At 45.4% G+C, this 23,335-nt stretch overlaps 1 protein-coding gene across 1 annotated transcript in view; it reads right to left on the reverse strand.

The window, feature by feature from the left end:
- LOC146805425 (E3 SUMO-protein ligase RanBP2-like) overlaps positions 1-23,335 on the reverse strand; it is a 427,039-nt gene that overhangs the window by 377,721 nt on the left and 25,983 nt on the right. The window contains exons 2-3 of the mRNA XM_085622638.1: positions 7,528-7,595; positions 4,990-5,101 (exon numbers count right to left, since the gene is read on the reverse strand). Coding sequence (XP_085478764.1) covers positions 4,990-5,101; positions 7,528-7,595 — 180 coding nt within the window. The remainder of the gene's footprint in view (positions 1-4,989; positions 5,102-7,527; positions 7,596-23,335) is intronic.

A 23,335-nucleotide genomic window follows, 5' to 3' on the forward strand; every position in this document is an offset into this window, starting at 1 on the left:
TGCTAATAAGAGAATTGGATTCCATTCTTGAGCAGCCTTCATAATTGCTTTCATGTATTTCATTTAAGTAAAAGCAACCTTGTTTTAGATTGTAGGAAGCGGGCTCTTTATAGGATGTATCAAAATGAGATATTTTGTGCAAAGAGTTCAGTGTTTCCCTCACAAGTGGAGAGGGGCTTGCTCCAGCAATTCCAAGGTGCTCTTATAGGAGGTAGTGTGGTCAAGCGGTCGTAGGCTTATCTTAGAGGAGGGCAAAACATCTGAAAATAAATACACTGGTCAATAAATGAGACACAAGTCCCAATAAGGGTATCCACACCATTTTATAAAAATAACACGTATCTTTATAAATGTTTAGGCACCAGAAGCAATTGGTTCAGGTAAATACGTATTTTCCGTTCAAAAGTAGATAGTGCAATTTTTATAAGCTGCAATGTTATCCTACGGGAGGAAAAGTCAATGCGGCCTTCAGGGACAGTACAGCAACCTACGGGACCAATCTCCAAGAGTTAAGGAGAGTGGTGGGCAAGGTCCAAGGCAGCACCAGTAGAACACCAGTAGAACACCACCAGCGGCACTAGTGCGGCCGGGTGCAGGGGCGCAAAACAGCATTGGTGCCCAATGTTACTCTATAGGGATTGGTTTTAGCGTAAAGAGGATGCAGGCTCGGAATGGGAAGTCAGTCAGGCTGAACCAACAGGGGGGCTCCGGCCTCACAATGCGCGGGTCCTCATCACAAGCGCTCAGGGGCGACAGGTGCATTGGTGTCTTTAGGCATCAGATTTTCCTTACCGGGAGCAGTCGCAGTAGAGGAGGCCTGTGTGCAGAGGCTGCAGGTGATGTCAGAGAGCTCATGGGGGCAAAACCATTGTGAACTCGGTCTCTAGAGGACTGGGGGACCACGAAGACACCGTTGACGCACTTCAACTTGGGCGTGGAGCGACTGGTGTCTTCAGGTGTCAAGTTTCTGCAGTCATGAAGTCCTCACAGGAGTCTTTGGATGCCTGCAGGGAAGCAGGTCTGCTACTTCTCTGGAGGTCGTGGTTCCTAAGTGAAGTGCTGCCAGGTCTCCCTGCCTCTGGGGACTTAGCAGCTGCAGGACAAGTCGTCTTTTGGCACAACTGTCGAAGTCAGCCGACAGGGTTGGCGCCAAGTCAGTTGCTGGGTCTTCAGTTCTTGCAGGATTCAACTCTTCATGTCCTTAGTCTTTCAGGTCAGCAGGATCTGCTTTCCTGGTGCCAGGGACTCCCCTAAATACTGAATTTAGGGGAGTGTAGGGTGGTAGCCAACGGACTAATGACTCTTGTGGTCACTATGCACCCTATACGACCACTACCTATGGGAAGCAGCCATAACCCTGCCCCAGAGTTCCTAAGCCTGCCAACACAAAGATGGCCACTTATGAAAAGTTGTACCCACACCGGATTAGACCACCTTTGGGGTGGTACTAGCCTGAGAATGGACACGTTTACCCAACTGCCTGTCCAGGTGCCAAAGGGATCTTTAAAAAAAAAGGGGGGGGGGGTCGGTCTCCTATCCTGTGAGGGGGGCCCGATTTGCATTTCAAAGGCGGTAGCTTTCTTGAAGCTCACCGGCCTAGGACTACTACTCAGCAGGTCATCTGAGGGACGGTGTGTGAACACGCTCTTCCCGTGTAGGCTTTTTTTCTGATCTCCTGTGAGCAAAGGCCTTCACCTTGGGAGGTCAGAAATCTGTCCCAGGTGGCAGGCTGGCGGAGACCAGTCAGCCAACACACCAGAGGCTGGGAGGTTTTAAAGGGACACATCTAAGGTGTAATGTGTGTGTATGTATTCATTAATCCACCACTGGAATCAGGGTGCTGTAGGGGCTACTTACAAATACTACATGCCATGTTATGGGACATGGCACACAGGGATGTGTGTCAGGTCGAGTTTTCACTTTTCTCTGCAGCAAAACACGCAGCCTGTGAGGTCACCCTGCATGAGTTTGATGAGGGGTCCCTTACAGTGGCACAATTCGTACTGCAGCTCTTGTGGGCCCCTCTTTAGTACCTCAGGCCCTAGGTACCATTTACTAGGGACTTATTGAGGGTGCTAAAGGTATACCAATTGAGGGAACAATTGTACAGTTTTGGAAAAGAGATTTGGCACTGGAACACTGGTTAGCAGGACCCGAGTGCACTTCCGGTCGAAATCACATAATGTACCAGCCAAAAAGTGGGGATGACCATGTCAAAAGGGGGCACTTTCCTAAGTAGATGAGCAGCTAACACGTTTCCCCACTTGTTGGCATGCAGGCCACATGCTTAGTTAAGGCTCAGAGCTATAGGGGAGCACTGTGTAAAAAAAATAAGGTAGAAGAACTTTTTCCTCGTAGCACTTCATTTTGGTCAATTTGTGCATAGGTTACTGCTGGTCTTCCTTTTGGTTTTAAAAAGAGTGAGAGGTGAGATGATGGAGGGAGGGGATGCAATACAGAGAGTGCAAATGAAGTGGTGCAGCAGGAGAAAACGCAAGAGGAGAGGGGGGCCCTAACAGCACTTGAACTGGGGTTGACACAAAGTGCACAATGAAGCATCAGGGTTGGGAATGTTGAGTGAGAGTGGATTGGCCGCAAACAAGCAGACTAGCAACGAATGAGTTGACCGGTGCAGATCGTAAAATAATACTAAAAAGGAAAAACACTTCAAAAGAGTCACTGTTTCGTGAGATACAAAGTCATTTTGCTTTTATTAGTGTTGCAATGTGTAGATGTTTACTTGAATAAAAGTGTACTGGTGCTAGCTAGCCACTGGCCCATCCGGCAAAAGTTAGCCTGAAGTCGTATCTTTATGCTCTTTAAAGGTACAAGGGTGGGCTCGAAGAGCTCTGGTACAGCAAAGAGCACGGAGAGGGGAGTAAAGAGAACAAAGAGAGCAGCAGATAGGTAGAAGAGATGGGGGCAGGAGAAGGAGGTGACAGAGGAGGGGGGAGGACAGAGGAGGGGGAGGACAGAGAAGGTGCAAGGACTGAGCAAGAAAGGCAGAGGGTAGGAGAGAAAAAGAGGAGCAGTGAGCAGGAGGGAAAAAGATGAGCAGACATAAAAGGCAATGGGGGCAGATTGAGAACAGTGGAGAGCGGGGACAGCAAGAGAGTAAAAGGAGCAGAGAGATCAGGAGAGTGGGGAGAGAGAAGTACAGAAAAAGAGAGGGCACACAGAGTGGGAGAATAGAACAAGGAAAATTAGACTTCTCACATCCTCTTGGTAAACCAGTTTCAGGGTAGGGGAGAAACTGAAAAAATGCATCTGCAGATTGGGAGGCCTTCTGAAAGCATTCCCAAATACATAATCCTTCAAATAGGTCTTAGACATGATGAAGTCAAAAGATCCAATTTAAGTGGTCCGACCAGACTTTTTTTCACTGGGGGAAGATGATATGCGTAGCTTCATTGAGAGGGCGGTAGCAACTCGCCTAAAAAATGGGGTACACTCTGGCCGTCCCTCTAATCGTCAAATACATCTCTGGCATTAACAAAAATGTATAACATAAGCAACTCTTCCAGTGGGTTTCGAGGACTGTTAAAACTCACAGAGGGAAAAATACAGGGCTGTCAAAAAAAGGTGCACGGGCAGGGCAGCACAGCTTTAAAAGGCCATACTTAAGGCTTTTGTTCCTACATGCTGGCCATATCCCTTTTCTGTTCCCGATGGAGGGTTCACGATTCGCATCTCTAGCTGCTCCTAGCCTGCTTTCCTTCAGTCCCCCCAAACACGAAATCTCAAGCAACTTACCACCATTCCACCCCTTCGTGACCACCAATGCCACCACCCTCCCAACTAATGTTATAGCTGATCAATATGTAGGTAACATAAGTTACAACTATCATATATTCAGAACATTGAATAAACAAAGAAATAAAAGGTGTTTCTATTTTTCAAACTTAATAAAACCAGCCTTCCAAGTTTGTATAAATCATTTAAATGCTCTATATACTCATGGGTTGAATTAGGACTTATGAAAGAGATGCTAATGAGAATATAGAAAACACCTGCTCCTTCGCTGATGTTTTTGAAGGAGACATACCTCTTGCTTTCAGATTTAGGACCATGCAGTTAAGACTGCTACAATTTAAGATGGCTGAAATGCCAGAAACCGGTCCTAGGAAGCTTGTTTCCGGTCCAGGGAAGACATGGCTTGGCAGTTCGGGCTGGACTGTTCCCATGAGGCACAGGATCAGACTGATTTGCATATGGCCATGTCTGAACTGGGGTGGCAGAGTGGGCTAAAGAACAGTGATGGATTAAACCCAGATCAGTTGACTGGGGGTGAGTGCTTGCAATGTTCAACACTCCGTCCATCATTTCCTTTGGTTTTTGCTTTGTTCGCCATAAGTTGGCAGGGTATGCTCAGACGTGAGTCCCTTGCTCACTTTGCCACTGGATTCAAGCAAGCCTGGCCCGCTAAAACCACCACTCCTACACAATATCCTTGTCGCTGCCCCTCACCCCAGCTCATATATTGCTCTCTACACCTTTCCTTGTCCCTTTTTTTTTTTTTTTTAAACTTAACTCCTCAGCCCAGCTCCGTACTGCAACCCAAGCCGCTCTACCACTCCTGCCCCCCACCTTCTGCCATGTTTTTTCTTCATTTAACCTTCCTTCTTCTGGAATGATCCTTTATAAGAAAAATATACCCTGGTCACACTTTTTGCACTCTTTTTTGTTTCAGGCTCAAAAATGGGCATCTGACATACATTGGAATGGTAAATTATAGACAAAATGCTGTCGTGTCAGGACATATACATAGTAACACATACATATGTATCTGATCACACCACAGTGTTAACATGTGTGAGCGCATACACATTAATGGCCTTTTTTGCCAATACTTGGAGCATTGACAAAAAATGTTTTTTCTTTTCCCAATAATCAACAGGATTAACAGGCACACCTACTAGCTATTCCAATGACCACTGTATACTATCAAACGTTATTGCAGGGTTCAAAAACATATATTAAAACTCTTACTTTGTAGCATCCAACTGCCTTGTCTACAAGGCCTTCAACTTCATACAGATGCCCCAGAAATTTGAGTGCTTTGGGATCCCTTTCTTGTACATCCAAGTATGAAGAGATGTATCTGAAATAAAGAAACATGAATTTCTAAATTAAAAATATACACTATATAAAAAGGAAGGCTATATAATCTTTTCACATGTGGACTCCACTTCTCGCCCTCTCTGCACCAGCAAAGAAAGGACTGTCCGGAAAATCAGGCATAAAACAAATGCAAATGCTTGCCGATAGGGAAACCTCGGTATCCCCATGGGAGAAATTGGGAACTTAGTCTATTAAGGATAAATAATTCCAGAACAGGGATAAATGGTCTTTTTTCTGTAGAAACGTACTTGAATCATGGTTATCGGATGGGCCCCAAAGACAAGTCAATCATGTCTGCAACCAGCTTTATTTATTTACTGTGATAGAAGACCCGTGCCTTTAGTACTCATTATGTTGTAAATGGGAGAATGCTACAGGAATGGGACATCAAGTTACAGTAAATAAACTTGCCTGAAAAATGCTACGTTAGGAGTAACTCTGAGACACCCACCCTCATGACTCAAAGATGTATCTTGTGTTCAAGAGTGCAGAACTTCTTGCTCTCATACTTTAACTTGGCAACAGTGAGATGCTCATCAACGCCTGCAGTCCTCAGAGACCTTCTGCTACAAGACCAAATGCATAGAAGCTTTTAAAGACGAGACTTTGGAATCCAGCTGCACCTCTAGCTTGGAGGACAAGCAATAGTTGCCAATGCATGCAAAAAGTCTCTAGGAGACATTAGATGCAGTGTTTTTCAAAGTCATGATGTAATTAGTCTGAGCAGGAAACCAGGCACACGATGCTAGCATAAAAACATAGGAGGCATTGGATGCTTGAGATCAAGACACGTAATTTGGCATCACTTACTTTACTGCTGGAGACTAAACTGTGTTACATTCCGCTGACGTGATGGAAGCAAACCCACATGAATTCAATAAACAGCTCAAACACATTTGTTTTTGAAGTACAAGAGAACAAAGGCCACAAAGCTATACTTAGCAGGTCCAGCATTTACTGGAGATTGACATGGAGCCAGACTATAGAAGCCATAGAATGTGCATCATGAAGATGAGAACCTGACCTAAAAGATCCAGAGTATGCCTCAAGGTAACCTTGCCTAGTGGTGGCTCGGGCCTCTAATGCTCGCTAATCCCTCATAAGCTCATCTAGGTTGGCTGAGGACCATGACTTAGGGAGTTTCGCTTTTTAACTTTCACGCGGTTTTCATAGAAACAATGTTGTTTCAGCTCAATACGACAATTTTGATTTTCTGATTAGAAGTAGCACTTTTTCCAAATCGGACCATTTCAATGGAGATTAATGCATACCGTTTTACTACCTATCCATCTTCATCTGGCTCTTAAGCGATTTACCTTTTAACAGTATTGCATTTAAACAGGATTATTTCTGCACTCCAAGCACCTCTCAAATGGCTAAACATTGCGCTTGTCCGTACTCCCTAAACAAACAGAATAAATGTACTTCAATGAGCATTTGACCCACTTCATATCTCAATAGCTAGCTTTTTTGTGTTTAGAAAACGTAAAAAGAGCGCTTAACGCTTCTAGTTCGATTTTCACCTGTACTCGGAGTGTATTCCTTAGCTGCACTCTTAAATGAATCCGGAAGAATACAAGCTTTATTTTACAACAAAACATATTATCCATACCTGTAGTGAAAATAGATCTTAAATATAGTACGCTGGGTGATAACCCCTAACAAGATGGGAGTGTGGCAAGTTTCTCACCAAATGGATTGCTTATCATAGGTAACCTGTAATTTACAGTGTTGAGGTAAAGTGACCTGAACTTACAAAGAGAGAAAGACAAGAGATAACCAGATGATAGCAAGAGCCTATGAGATGCAGAGGATGGGAGAATACCTGCTGCTCATCTTGGCATGTATTTCTCAAAAACCAGATTACTGCATTTAAGTTTCTCAAAGATTGTTCCTAAGTAGAAAAGCTCAATGGGGACGGACAGCATCAACCGAAAGCTACATCAGAAGTCAGTAAGCAAGCACTCTATTACCGGCATTTAACCATGGCGGATAAAGGTCATGCTTGGAAATGAAGTACTGTGATGCACACTGGTAGCCATGGGGCAAAACAAATTGTCTAGACATGGTTTTCAAAGAGGGCATGTACTGGTGCAGGCAATTGGGGAGATAGAAGGAACCAGAATCACATACACTTTATTTACAGAAATAATTATTCACCAAACCTCTGATGAATAAACACAAATGGCAATACATTTAAGACATTTAAAAAACAAATGTACGCAACAGTATAAACAGGCATTCGGTTCTGAATGGATATGGCTACACACTACTGGGGACTAGATGTTGAATCTGTGATCATACTTGGTTGAATAGGCTATGCCATTCTGTTCATTGACACTCTCCATTCTCAAAAGCCTTGGTACCATCTACAAGATCAGAACTCAGACAGGCTATCACATTTACCTTTTTGCAAGTTCGTACTCTTTTGCCTCGTAGTACAGTTTAGCGAAAAAGAATCCTTTCATTGATTTCTGAAAGAAAACAAAAGATATTTCAGCAACTTAGAGGTTTTTAAGACTCTGGAAAAAAGTGTTTTAAAATGTAGCTTCATTGCAGGTAATAAAGTTACTTTGAAAAATGCTGATTCGTCGGACCAGTAGTAATAATGTCACACCACTGTTCCAACATTTGCTACCATGTAATTTTAAAATGTTCCACTTTTTATAACAACAACCTAGTAAATAAGCAAAACATTGTTCAACCATATTTCAACTACTGTGTGATCAAGAATGCTGAAAAAAAGAGAAACAGGAATAAAAACAAGCATTGCTAAAGGTCACAGGTATAGCCTTTGCAAGTTGGTGTGATAGTTATGTGAACATGTGATGAGGAAAAGTGTCATCACTCCCACTGTAAAAGAGCCAATGGCTGAAGTAGGTTGACCATGTGCCCCATTCTGTATGAAGTAGTAGGCAGAAGATAAGTATGAATGCTAGTTCTACAGACTAATGGATTATAAGGTCTCCTCCCCAAACCCCTTCCACATCTTTTTTCCGATTTTTTTTTTTTTTTTTTTTACACGAGTCAAGCAAAAATCTAAAGCTGCACTAATATCACTTGAGCACTAATATCCTTTGGACCTATACTCATGCCACTGGTTCATTACCCAGAGTATGGTCTTTTATTAAGTGCTAAACTTGGGATGGTTATTACTGAATCATGTTTTAGTCACAGTGCACCTGGTGACGAAAATGAGCAGGTACAGTAGAAAAAAGTGAGTGTCCCATGGAGATATTTCTGCACTTGCTGAAGCTGTGCTGATCTGCACGGATCAGACCGGACAGCCTCTGTGAGAGTAAATTGGCCAATACATTACTCAGTGTTTTGTCATCTATGTTCAGATTAGCAAGAGGGCTGTTGGATGAGACTTCAAGGGGATGCCTTCCAGGATTAGGCATTGAATGCATTAAGACTTATTTCATCAAGGTTGGGCAGCCCACCTTTCTCTACATTTGCATCATATCATGTGGTCAACCTTGGCACTAGCTGTTCCAGGTAACTGTTGTAGCACTCTGAGAAACCACCTGAGCCCGCGCATTTTGTCCACTGTGAATTCCTCTCACCTCTTGTCTGTGAGAGTCCCTTCCATTTCCTCCCTGTGGTCACTTAGTTCTCTTAAAAGTGCTGTCCAACTTCCTCTGAGATACCTGCTGCATTATTGTGCACGCTCCTATAGTATTAGTAAAAAGTTGTGAGCATCTCTGGTTGTGTACTGTAGAGTCAGGTATTACCCCGAATGTGAGGCAGAAATTCCTGCCTGAAAATTAGACAGTTGTACATGAATTTGAATATTGGCCCTTCTACCTGGCCCCATTTTGCGTGCCTTGTATTAGAACTTGAGAAGGCCTTCGACATTTTAAACTGCCAGTATACGTTTGCCTTCCTGGGAAATTTAGTATGGGAGTCAATATGATTTGCTGGGTTAAACTGCTTTATACCTTTCCGAATGCTAGAGTCACAACATGGAAAGCGATTTCAGAAGGCCACTTGACATTGGTGCCCTCTGGTCCCATGCTGCTCGTTCTAGCAATAGATCCAAGGGTGACCAGGCTGCAAGAGAAGGGAGTGGATTGGGGCATTCTTCTAGAAGACAGCAATCACACTGCATTTTTGTATGCAGACTAAATGTTTCTGCTACATAAAAGGGAGCTGGGTTTCTATGGCAGAGACTACTGGATGTTTATACGAATTCAGGGAGTTGTGCGCATTTAGGTTTAAACTGGGCTAAGACTGATTTATCAGTCACCAGGTACATAGGGGAACAATAAGATAGAGTTGTCAACTTTTCACTATTTCGGGATACAAGTCTTCCACAGGGACCAATACTTATCAGACGGTCATTTGACACATGCCATGGAAGTCCTAAGATCACAGACAGCCTTCTGAAAGATGCTTTCATTTTCACCCTCACCCATAAGTAGAATCGCCCTCTCAAAGATGATCGTACTAACTCGCTTTCTATAATACTTCTCTAATCTTCCCCTAAATTTGCGCCCAGATTTTATTTTATGTTGGAAGGCATGCTGGGTGTCTGAGACGCTGGATTACACACAGTTTACAAGTCTCCCTGGAAAACTGAAGCTCTCAAAGAATGAGCGAGGGATGGAGAAGGGGGGAGTGGGAGGTCTAGAATCCCCAGATTTTAAAAATGATTATCTAGCTGCTCAAATACAGTGTGTTCCACTGGCTCGTAGGGTATTCACTACTAGAGAACAGGCTTACCATCTACCTTCCACACGGAGGTCAAATTACAGAAAATCCTCCTTACTTGTGCCTCTCACCCTCAAAATCACTCCACCTGCTGACGGTACCTCTGGGATGTTACAAATCTGAGTTTAACAATAACCAAGAGTACTGCCCCCGATGCCTCAGTGATAACCCAGACATAAGTGGGGTGGATAAATAGGGGGTTCTGAGTAATAGGAGAAGGTGGGGATTTCGATTTTAGGTGACATTCAGGCAGATTCTCTGGCCACGTTTGAGGCACTGTTGAAGCAAAGGCTACTTAGAGGACGGTTCCTAACACATAGAAAGGTATTCCTCACACTGAGGAACATGTGCGGAAGTAGGGCTGCTGAACACTAGACATATACCTTAATTCAAACTATGTACACCATGGTTGATGGCAGAAGATGGATATTGTGGCTCTGTAAAGCAATCCAGTCCCATACTGGTGAAGACCTGAACAAGCTGAGAAACAAATGAGATACAGAAGCTGGTAGAGTATTTCTCTATACAAAAAGGGGACGAGAATTAACTTACCAACACAAAGTAACCTGCAATGCTAGGTTCAAGTATAAACAACATTCTACACAGAACCTACCTGGCTACAAGCAGCCTTATTAGATTATTTCCCAGCGCCAGATGTCCCTTTGTCATATGCCATGAGAGTAGATCAAACAAAAGCCATGGGAGTGCTCTTATCTGGGCAATTTCTGATGGGTGAAATATGCTGGTAGCCGCCACGGGAGGAGCAGCACTATTACCTATGTACTTGTTTCCACATCATCTACACACCGGCACAGAAAGCAAGCCGAGGAATCAGACTCCATTTGGGGTGGGGAGGTAGGGGCACAGGAGTAACAGCTGTGGGGCCTGGGAAGGACTCCCTAGGGGTCTGTCCTATTATTGCTCTGAAAACTAGGACAAGTGCAACCGCTTCAGAATTTGACTCTCAGTGATAGCAATGAGGAGCAGAGCAGTCACGGAATTTGGAGGGAGGTTAATGCAGAGGTACAACAGGCTCAATACAAAGACACCCAGCAGAAATAGAATGTGACTGTACAGCCCATTGTTTATTTTTTATAAGAAAACACTTTACTATACAATAGAACTAAATATTACACACTAGCACAAAACCAATATCAAATATCTGTGCTACAGGCATAAGGTTAAAACTTCCAGGTAAAGTGCCCCCCCCCCCCCTTTCATGCTCTTCTCTTTAATCTACGTTGCTCTGGAGTAGGTAGTAGTGAAGGTGGAGCGCTTTTCCCCCGGTTACCAGTCTCTTACAGTAGTAGCATTCAAAGGGGTGTGAAATTCCTATTTTCTGATGCCCTTGACAAATTGTATGGAGTCAAGGACATCAAATGTTTATGTTGTCCTTTGAACAAGTTGGCCCAACCCCCTGCAACACAAGCCAATTGGCTGCCAGTTCACAGTACTACTTTATGAACATGCAAAAGAGGATTGTCTACAGTTGAGGTATGGTTCATGCTCTTAGAACTTGAATTTATGTTTCATTAATGCTAAGCCTTCATCAATAGGGTGAGCACTGTAAGGGACTCCTGTGAGCTCAGCCTACACTACTGACAGTAGTTCCAGTAGAAATATGTGTACACGTGTTTATGAAGTTTAACAATTCAAGGCTACCTATAATGCTCCCAAAATGTTCTCCGATTATATGTAAATACTCGCAGAAGCCTAAAAGCAAGACTGCTGATTTTTTGCTTTTAATATAAAATGGACACATAAAATAGCAACGAGAAGACAAATGTTTGCTAAACTGTGCTTGTAGGAGAGTAGGGTCTGCTATCCTATGGTCACCCCAAATTTTTGCTTTTTGCTTCACTGGTTTTTGACATATTGAGGCTGTGGGCCTGCCAATCAGACCCCCAGCCTGCTGTTCTCTCTACTAAATTAAAACTATGCACCCTAGGTGCATAACCAATTGGAAGTGTATCACCCTGTCAGCCCCTGTACCAGTGTACACTAGGTACCCAGGGCATTGGTGTACCCAAGGCCTGCCAGGGGCTGAAGCATGTATTATGCCACCCCAGGCTTGGCCTAACAATTTGACACAACTGGCTGATCACTCAGCTGGGGTAAGTTGGTGTAACCACCTCTTACTTAGGTGTAGTATACCTATACCTAACCTTAAATGGGACACATGGTAACCTATAAGTCACTCCTATGGCAGGCCTTAACAATCCTGAAGGCAGAGTGCTTGGTCCCATGTGAGATGGTGCTCTGGCATGAGCTGAGCCTGTCTGCAGTGGTCGGAACAACTTCCTTCTACTGTTTCCAGATATCGTCATACCATATACTCTTAAGTGCATTATGAACCTCGCGGTTAAATGCTATCTTTGGTTTGGCTTTATCAAAACATGTCGAGTAAGGTGTCATACGAATTGGAATACTAACCCCTCGCCAATTCTGGCGACGGGGTTAGCATTCCACCCTTCTAGAGGGACACGACATGTACAGTACCTGAAACCCGGGTAAAATCAGACATAGCCTCAGCTCCACAAAATGGATGCTGCCACCACAGACACAAGTCTGCCCTCCTGCTGCTGGGAGTCCTTCCAGCTTGGGAGGTGTGGACAAAGGGTTTCCTGCCAGGGGAGGTGCGTGCACCACCCCAGACAGGATTTTGTGTATTGGTCAGGTAGGGCTTGAAAGAAACCAGACATGCCTGTGGCTCACAAGGAGCCTCGGTGCATATGCCAGTTCAAACCGGTCCTGGGGCACACCAGTCCCGGGCCTGGGGCGAGCTGGACAAAGGATTGGGGGTGTAACCACCCCCCTTCCTGGTCCCACCCATAGGGAGGGACCTAGCAGGTAGTCCGGCCCCTAGAATCCGCTTAAAGGTAGGAGCTGTGTCCTAAGACTTCAGACATCCTGGAATCAACTTAACACTAAGAAGAAGACGGGAACTTCGACGCTCTGCTGCACAGAGGACTGAAGCCAATCTCCCCTGTGGTCAGGGAGTGACCACCTTGCTAACGCAAGCACCATCCAGCGAATCAACGTCTGCTTTGCCGCCGCCTCCCGCCGGAGCCCGAGCCCAGAGACTGACAAGACCTGGACCTCCAGACCTCTCACCGCCCGATCCACAGTCCCTGAAAAGAGGAGACCCGTGGAGGCACCGAGACACGTGGAGCCAGCCATCTTGAAACGACCACGACAAGCTGACAAGTGCAACAACCGAGGCTCCCTCCAAGTTGTGCTTTGGGATCTGAGAAGCCCAACACCCGAGCAGCATTTGCACCAAAGGTGAGCCCTCCAGCATCTCCACGATCTGCGTGGGGCCCTTCTGCATTTTGCCACTCGACGCGCCTACCCAGTTGCTGGCCCGCTGGCTAGTAGCCATCTTGGCGACGAACTACACCACTGGTCTGGTTGCTCCAGACTGGCCCTTGCTCCCCTCCAAAGGAGCAGTCCCTCTGACCTTGCTGGTCAGAACCATCAGCTTATTTCATCTCCTACAACAATTGCTTTTGCCAAGGCTTGTTTGCTTCGATCAAGTCACCGACACCGCCGACACCGCCGACAGCGAGAGCCTGCGTGGGACAGCTCGTGAACCGACTCCTGGACGTCGTCAACCTCCAGGGACCACGTGGCTGCAGAGACAAGCTACACCTTTCTTCCTGTTTGCACCCGACATTGCCTGGTACCCACCTGGTGCCACGCTGGTCACTGGCTAGTGACTGTGAACACTGTCCCCTCTGCTTACAGGTCTTCAACATCTCCGATCCACTCTGGGATCCACTGCATCTCTCCCGGACCGACCGCCTGCAGCATCTTTGTCTTCAGGCTCCACGGACCAGATAGAAGAAACCCGACGCACTTCGAGGCCTATGCACCCGCTTCCTGTGGGTGAGGTAAAGCTGGCACACCTGTGCCCAAGTGTAGTAATACATCTCTAGTGCCTGTGTTCCAAATCTTGAGTTCCTAGTCCATCCGGAAGATCCTCTTTGCAGTAACTTTGTACTTTTTACGCACCCATTGAAACCTATGGGAGCACGCGTGTGACTATTTGCTCTGCACACGCCACCCGTGGACCTCCTGGTCACTAACTGAAGTTAGCTCCTTGTAGGCCCAGCGATTCTAGAGGCCCTAGGCCTTTTCCCTTTTCTGTTCGTGGTACTTATACCACTATTTTAGTATATGGTTTGAGCGGCCACCAGGGCCTATCCATATAAAGTGCAACTTCTGTGTATTCTACTGTAATCTTGTTTGACGATTTGTGCTCATAAAGAGACTAGGGGTTACTTTGAGAAATAAATACATATATATTTTGAATATATATCTGTGTGGTGTCCTTTCATTGGTATAAAAGGGGGTTACATTTGGTAAAACAGCTGCCTTAACACGCTTCACGAGTTTAGCCTCAAAGACTGCTTAGCCTACGCTACCACTAGGGCAGCTAGTCCGAAAAGGTTGACTTACAACCACACCATAAGGGTTGCTTGGCATTGTACAAGGTGATCACTTTAACTAGTGAGCATCATATACCAGGCCAACTTCTCACATTGGTGAGCAGCGGTTGGATTTGAGCTTGCTGTGTTTTACCATTGTAATCTCTTGGTTACCAATTGAAAGATCACATAGGTACCTGTAGGTACATATAAAACAAGATTAGATATACATAAGTTCTACTGAACTTAGTTGTTGTAGAGCAAAGAGAGTAGCACACCCTGACTACAACTACTAGATAGGTTTAGTAGGTAAACCCAAGTGTAGGTAGATTGCAACACATCCACCCACACTTAAGAGCAATGGCCGGGGCAGAGGGGTCCACTGTACCCATCTCTGTTGAGAGTGACCCCCAGAGGGCACCATCCAGCTTTGCTACCCTTAACCAGAATGAGCTCAGGCATTTGGCAACTCTTAGAGGCCTTAAACAGCCCAAGAACCCTACCTCTGCTGAGCTCAGAGAACTCTTACAAAATGATGAGAATCAGAGAGAACTCAGGAAAGCTTCCCAGTTAGCCCCCTTAGGGTCAGGAACAGGAGGCCCCCCTTCTGAAGATGCTACAGAGGTACCCAGTTCCAATAGCCATCCCTTAGATGAGAATCATACTACAGGGGAGGAAAGTGGTGAGGATACAGAAAGTAGTGATGATGAAGGGAGAACTAGCCCAGTGCCAAGTGTTATACTTGGCCCAGCTAAACTAAGGCTATTGGGGATTGACAGTGGGTGTACCCCATTGGATCTCCCCAGTGGGCTTAACACAGGGCTTGGGAGGCAAAGGAATCGCTCAGGTGACTCCAATGCTTCCCATGGCTCTAGAGGCTCTCAAGGTCACTCCAGGAAAAGGATGACCACCCCTCAGAGGAGGGAACATGAGGCCAGAATGCAGGAAGCCCAGCTGAGGATCAGGAAGCAGGAGCTAGAGGTAGGATGGAAGAAAAACTGAACAAGGCTAGGCAACCTAGAGAGAGTGGGTCTATACCCACTGGTGGCAGCATTGTCCCTAAGGACAAAGATAGGGTCTTTGATAATAGGAACCTGTCTAAGGTTGTGCCCCCCTACAAAAGTGGGGATGACATCCACAAATGGATAACTGCTCTTGAGAGAGCCTGCAAGGTACAGCAGGTTCCTGAAGACCAGTGGGCAGCAATCCTCTGGCTCTCCTTTGAGGGAAGAGGCAGAGACAGACTCCTCACTGTTAGAGAAGAGGATGTCAGAAATTACAGAGTCCTGAAGAGTGTTCTGGTAGATGGGTTAGGCTTAACCACTGAACAGTACAGGTTAATGTTCAGAGACACCCAAAAGACACAGACTCAGGACTGGTCTGAATATGTTGAATGTGCCACTAAGGCTTTGGAGGGTTGGTTGCTGGGAAGTAAGGTATCTGATTTTACAGGATTGTATAATTTGATGATGAGAGAACAGATTTTAAATAACTGTCAAAACCAGCAACTGCATCAACACTTGGTTGACTCTGATCTGACCTCTCCCCAAGAATTGGGAAAGAAGGCAGACAAATGGGTCAGAACCAGGGTTAAGCAAAAGAACCAGGGCCAAGGGGGTGATCAGAAGAAAACAGACCAAAAGGGTGGAGATCAGAAATCTAAAGACCAGAAGTCTTCAACAGGGCCCCAAACTACTGCTAAGGAGGGTGGGTCCCAACAACAGTCCAAAAAGAAGAAAGAAGGTCAAAAGAAACCCTGGTGCAATCATTGCAAAAATACAACTCACTGGACTAGTGATTGCAAAAAGGGTGGAGCCCCCAACACTGTTGCCCCTAAGGCACCTGCTCCCAGTACTACTGTTAGCAGTGTTGGTCCCCAGACCAAGGGTGTAGTGGGAATCACTATGGGAACTGAAGGAGATTCTGACTTAGACAGAACCCTGACACAGGCAGTCTTGATCTGTGATGGGGACATTGATTTGTCCCTGACTGTGAGCCCCAGTAACCTGGGCAAGTACAGACAGACTCCTTTAATAAATGAAAAAGTGGCTCAAGCCTACAGGGACACATGTGCCAGTGTCACTATGGTGACACCAGGCTTTGTGGACCCTGGACAGTACATACCAGGTGAGAACTACCTGGTGACCAATGTCAGCAATGCCACTACTTCACATAGTGTGGCAGTTGTTAACTTCTCATGGGGAGGGGTAACTGGCCTCAAAAGGTTTGTGGTTAGTGCAGACCTCCCAGTAGAATGTTTGTTGGGCAATGACCTAGAGAGTTCTCTATGGTCAGAAGAGGAGTACAGGACTCATGCAGAGATGTTAGGTATATCATCACATGTCCTTGCTGTGACCAGGTCACAGGCCAAAAAGTGCCTCACTGAACCTCAGGTCTTGGATCCTGGAACAATGGACCAAGCACCTACCAAGAAGAAGAACAGGAGGGTCAAGGCTGTGCCTTCCCCCCTGCCTCAGAGTGATGATCAGCCTTCCCAGGAAGCTGATCTAGAGGACCCTGAAGGAACTGTCCCTGAAGAACTTGAACCTGATCAGGTTGAGTTTCTGGGGACAGGGGGACCTTCAAGGGCTGACTTGAGGCAGGCTCAGTTATCCTGTCCCTCTCTTGAACCCCTCAGACAGCTGGCTGCTGCTGAGGCTGCTGGGAATGCTCAAGGTACCCATAAAGTGTATTGGGATGAAGGGCTCCTTTATTCAGAGGCTAGAGACCCCAAGCCTGGTGCTACCAGGAGGTTGGTTATACCTCTGCAATTTAGGGGCTTCCTTCTTACCTTGGCCCATGATATTCCTTTAGCAGGACACTTAGGCCAGAACAAGACTTGGGACAGGCTTGTCCCTCACTTTCACTGGCCTCATATGAATGAAGATACAAAGGAGTTTTGTCGCTCCTGTGTGACCTGCCAAGCCAGTGGCAAATCAGGTGGCACAACAGAGGCCCCCCTAATACCACTACCTGTGGTGGGGGTCCCCTTTGAAAGAGTGGGAATAGACATAGTGGGTCCCATGGATCCTCCCACTGCATCTGGGCACAGATTTATACTGGTGGTAGTGGATCATGCCACCAGGTATCCAGAGGCAATTCCCCTTAGGACCACTACAGCTCCTGTTGTGGCCAGGGCCCTGCTGGGAGTATTCTCCAGAGTGGGGTTTCCTAAGGAGGTAGTATCTGACAGAGGTACCAACTTTATGTCAGGATACTTGACAGCTATGTGGAAAGAATGTGGTGTCAACTACAAGTTCACCACCCCTTATCACCCACAATGCAATGGGCTTGTTGAGAGATTCAACAAGACCCTAAAGGGTATGATCAAAGGATTACCTGAAAAGCTCAGGCGAAGATGGGACATCCTTCTACCCTGCCTTCTGTTTGCTTACAGAGAGGTCCCACAAAAAGGAGTTGGCTACAGCCCCTTTGAATTGTTGTTTGGGCACCCTGTAAGAGGCCCACTGTGTTTGGTGAAGGAAGGATGGGAGTTACCTCTCAAAAAGCCTAAGCTAGACATAGTGGACTATGTACTTGGTCTCCGCTCCAGGATGGCTGAGTATATGGAGAAGGCATCCAAAAACCTTGAGGCAAGCCAGGCCTTACAGAAAGCTTGGCATGACCAAAAGGCTGTCTTGGTTGAGTTTCAGCCAGGACAGAAGGTATGGGTGTTGGAGCCAGTGGCCCCAGCAGCACTCCAAGACAAATGGTCTGGACCCCATACAATCCTGGAAAAGAAGGGAGAGGTCACCTACTTGGTCGACCTAGGAACTCCCAGGAGTCCCCACAGGGTACTCCATGTTAACAGGCTTAAAGCATATGTTGACAGGGCAGACATGGGCTTGCTCATGGCTACAGATGAGGGACAGGAGGAAGAGAGTGACCCTCTCCCAGACCTGTTGTCTCAGAACCCTGAAGATGGCTCAGTTGAAGGAGTGACCCTTGGAGGCAACCTCACTGCCCATCAGCAGACTGAATGTAGACAGGTTCTACAATCATTTTCACATATGTTTTCCTTGATACCTAGTCAAACTGACTGGTGTACCCATGTGGTGGACACTGGTGACAGTCTGCCTGTAAAGGCTATTTTAGGTACCATTTCTTTAAGGCACACAATAGTAAAACAAGCATTTGCAATGCAATAGGTCTCGCATTTACACGAGTTTAAGCTATTTGCATTGTAAATGACAATGCCCATTATTTTTATTTTTTTTAAACGTAAATTAAAGACATTTTCATTTACAACGCCAATACCTTAAACTCGCGTAAATGTGAGACCCACTGCATTGCAAATACTTGTTTACGTCTAAAGCTAAGCGTGGTACCTCTTCGAGGACTGTGCTCGGTTTCTTTGAAGCGGACGCCGCGCTCAGTGTTAAAGTTTTTATAAAAATGAAGAAACCGAGCGGGGTGTCCTTGATGCGGCGCCGTACTCAGTATTAAATTAAAATAAATTATTAAATAAACTGAGCGCGGTGTACCTAAAGCGGGCACCGCGCTCAGGTTCCAAATACCCCCAAATTATAGCATCCGCCATTGTCCCCATAAACCAAATAATACTCACCCCCTAGATAAAGCTGACCGTGTACGGAGCCAAGTAAAAGATCCAGTAGTCATGGGTGGTCACAAATGGAAATAGGGCGATAACAAGGAGGGACTAACAAGCCTCATTATCAATCGGAAACCAGCATTTACCAAGGACAATGACATCAGCCAATGAAAAATATGGGAGGAGAGTAGGCGAGGCTTCCAAAGCATACTCGACTACTGCATGCCTTGCAGAGCGAGCAGCGCATGCGCGCTGCCGCTAGGCTCAACCTAAACATGTTTGATACAGGCTAGTATTTCCCAAAAAATATTAATAATGGAAAATTAGTCTAAAACTAGTTTCCGCAAGAGTATGGGAAACATGAAAATAAACAAGCGTTGGCAATGACAATCAGTTTGGCAGTAGTTGCCAGACATTTGGTTTTGTCAATGTGTGTTTTGATATCGTTTTTGTGAAACTTTATTGTTGTGGATGCTGTCGGGCCCTCATGAATGTGGCAAATACACTGACTAAAAGCAAAAATGTTTTTCAAAAAGCACACATTGCCATAGTAGTACCTGGAACTAAAAGGAAAATACATTGTGTGCCGATGAGCTCCTTGTGAAAGAGCAGAATGTAGTCACTCAGTCACAGTGAAGAAAGAGCTATATACATATACATCTCTTTGACTAATGCCAGATGCAATTTAGGGACTCTCCTATCAAGAAGCCACCAAAGTGCACCCATAGTATATGTCCTTGCATTAGTGCAGATTTACAACTTTCATGAATTCACAGGAATTTACCCGAGTAGGGATGGAAACTACTTATCTGTGATCTGTATTTCTGCGTGAGCAGCTATGCATGGATATGTTTGTTCATGCAAGAAATTGCTCAATGTTTGCAACTTCACTTTCCATGCAACCCCTTTTTTCCCACCCTAGAAAGAGATTTTGTTCTGCCCCTATCAGAAGTAAAGATCCAACGTGACCCAGTGTGGGAAGGGATTATAGAAGAGTAGGTAAAAACGCATAAGCTTGCAAGTTTGTAGGAGTGCACAGACTCAAAAGGATACTCCAACCCAGGAACTACCACTTCTCGCTACATCCAGGGCCAGTATATAGATTTGCAGAAAGGAATTACAAGCATTTGCAATGCAATAGGTCTCGCATTTTCCAGAGTTTGAGCTATATTGGCATTGTAAATGACAATGTCTTTTATTTATGTGTTGTTTTGAAAATAGATGAATAAAAGGCACTGTCATTTACAATGGCAATAGCTTAAACTCTCTCAAATGCGAGATATTTTGCATTTCAAATGCATTCGGTGCCCGTGCAAGCCCTCTGAGTGAATAAGACAAGCCACTGTTAACATAGTTAGGATTAGATAGGAAGATTTAGGAGCAGCTCATGAAGGTTGTTTGGGTTACTGCATTTCTCACCAGCTGTCTTAGTTAATAGAGTGCGTAAAGCGCTTAACAGGCCATTGCCTCAGTCCACGGAATGTAAAAAATATTGCTGGAACCTTCAGAAGGCTAGAATATCATAAGCACCGGCTGCGTTTTACTATCAGAACATAAGGCACGTTACCCAATTGAAAACACTGCCCGTCTTTAAAAAAGTACACCTAAAAGCCAGCGCTGTCACAGTATTGAAACAAAGCCATAAACGAAATTAACTAATAGCCGCTCTAATGACTTACCACCGCTGAACCGTAATTACAATGTTTTCCATTGTTAATGAAAACCAGCCACCAACACAATCCTGTCCGCTCACACTGCCCAGATTATGCTACATAAAAATACAAAGAATGCGTGGTAGGGGAACAGAGGGTGGCCCCTTCTTGCAGCCGTGCACACCAAGAAAGAGAATGTTGATGGTGAGTGATTGTTCATATGACGTGGCATGTGCCGCGTGCTACAACCTCAGGTGGTGTTTTTCATGTTATACATCTGTTATAGATCTGTTATTTAAGGTAACACAAAAGTTGAAATGTTGTTTGCACAATACTGCCTTGTGACATACCACCTGCTGCCACTGGTTGTGGTAAACATATAAGATCTGGGAAATGCACAGGGAGATTTTTTTTCTCACCAAATTTTTCGGATGTCTGAACTATACCCTTTTTTTTTCTTCTTTTTTTTACAATTTGCAACTTGCAACGTTTCCCACTATCTACCAGAATAGGGACACTTGGTATTTATGCAGCCGAGTGAGTGTGGTATAACTTGTAACTTTTGGCCATAAGGTAAAACAAGGTGATTGAACGTGTCATTGCAAGTTCAAAACTGCCCCTGTTCAGAAATATAGATGGCTATTATAGCTCTTTTATTTTGGTGCCGTAGCCGATTTATCTCTCTCAGTCTGGCCCTGGTCCCCTCCCTCGCCACTAACACCGTTTTTATGCGTCCTGCATTTCCACAGGCAGAAGCGAGGTATGCACAGCTCCTCGACCACAGCTCCGGCACTATGGACTGATCACCAGCCTTGCATGGAGAATCACACTTTCTAGTGTTTAGAAACAGTGGAAGGTTTCTTGTTTAAATAATGGTGCACCTTCCTTTCCATTCACCCAGAACATCCCCTCTCTACACCTGATGCCGCCTTGCCCATGCGGCCTATGTGGCCTATGTGGCACTGAGCTCCTTGGCCTCTCTCGGTGTGCTCTGAAGAGAACCTTCCAAACCTATGATATGTTACAAATGGCCAACAAACAAACAATAATTTGGGAGCACTAGAAGCGATGCTCCCATTACACCCTCGCAAGATGGCTCAGTGAGTTAATGATAAGTCAGCTATCTACAGTGGTCTGAAAATCACAAGTTTAAATCTCAGCATGGAACGGTCAATGGTCTTCTGAAGTTGTACATTTAGTGCCATAAAATGGGCAAATAGTAACAGTAATTAAATGTGAGATGTTGCACCTCTGCCAATGCCAGCAGACAATGTGAAATGGAAGTCCCTGAGCAAAGGAGCAGCTTTTTAATGAAAGAACGGAACCGCTAGCTTTTCAACACTTACATCTCAGCTATTTTCCCTCGAAAGATCACAGGCTGAAAATTATTTATGGCAGGGTGTTTAGTGCATCACTGGAGATCACAAGACAGGGGAAATCTGTATGCATATTAACACACACTCTGAACTGCAGTCACCTCTGGTAGACAGTGTTGTCAGTGCTAAGAAGGCTATTGAGACAAGAGAGGAGCTTTAAAATGTGGCCTGAAATGAATATTGTTGGTGGAATACCTATGATGTATTGGAAAGGACTGCCCATCGGCAGATACTTTGTGGAACTTTCCACAGAAAAGACAATGAGAAGAGCAGATTGAAGGACGTGTTCGGATTGGTGTGAAGTGGGCTGAACGCTTGCCTGTTACAGATACAGGGAGTCTTAAAATCCACACGTTTTATCAGCGGAAGCTGGTAAAGGGGGTTTCCGAACAGGGACAGAAGATCTCTTTATCCACCAGATAGGATCCACTCAGCTAATTCTACAACATCTGGAAGCCTTGAGCATGGCCAGGGCTCAATCTGAGCCGGTGGGGACCTCCGGTGCTCAATTTTGGGGACCAGCACTTATTTTTCCTTATCAGACATTTACCAGGAGCAAGAGAGGGAAACCACACAAAGGGGAAAGAAGGAGGAAGAGCCACACGGAAAAAACGTCATAAAGGGAGAAAGCAGGAACCTGCAGGAGTGCGACATAAGCGGCAGGGAGTGTCCAATAGTGGATTAGCGGGCCTAGATGGATTCAAGACTGCGCATCCGTGGTATTCGGTTCGCTGACATTTAATAGTGCTGGCCGCAGACTTCTGAGCAGGGATTTGGCCACCGGCACCCGTTCTTTTACAAATTAAGCCCTGGGCCTGGTATTTAGGCCTAGATTTACACCCACTGGATAGCCTATCACAAACCCTAGGGCAATCACTGCCTTAGCCCGCTGAGAAAAGGTCAGGTAGGGTAAAGGCCTTCTTGAGAACCAAGATGGAAACGCCTACCCTAACAAAGAGACCCAGGATTCTTGCAGAGCTGAAATTCAAGGTTTGTGACTTTATCAGCCGTCTCCAATCTGGAACCCCAGAAGACGAGGCCCAGAATCTACCCCCAATGAGAGTATGACTCTATATTGAGGTTGCTAATATCGCCCAACAAAAATATTGTATCTAATACAGTGCCTCTCACTACATTAACAAAAGAAGGATATAATTCCTATTGTAACTCCACACCTGCTTTCCTAGACTTACCCTCTGGTGTAGTGGTTAGGTCAAAGTAGTGGAGAGATAACGTTATATTAGATGGCATTTCATTCTGCATTTGTATCACCGCTAAGCACTGTAAATAACAAGTGTTACTGTTGTCCATTTTAATGGTAATCAGTTCAAAGATCTCTGAAGAATTGAAAGTCAAGTTGATCCTGCCAGAAATAAACCCTGTGGTCTTCAGATCACCGCATGTGTCAGCGAGTGAGCGTGAACTCACTGAGCCAATCTGCTGGCCTAACAGGGTACTGGCAGGGATAGGAAGTGCCATGAAACTGTTGCT

This window comes from Triturus cristatus, chromosome 8 (assembly GCF_964204655.1).
Source record: "Triturus cristatus chromosome 8, aTriCri1.1, whole genome shotgun sequence".
NCBI lineage: Eukaryota > Metazoa > Chordata > Amphibia > Caudata > Salamandridae > Triturus > Triturus cristatus.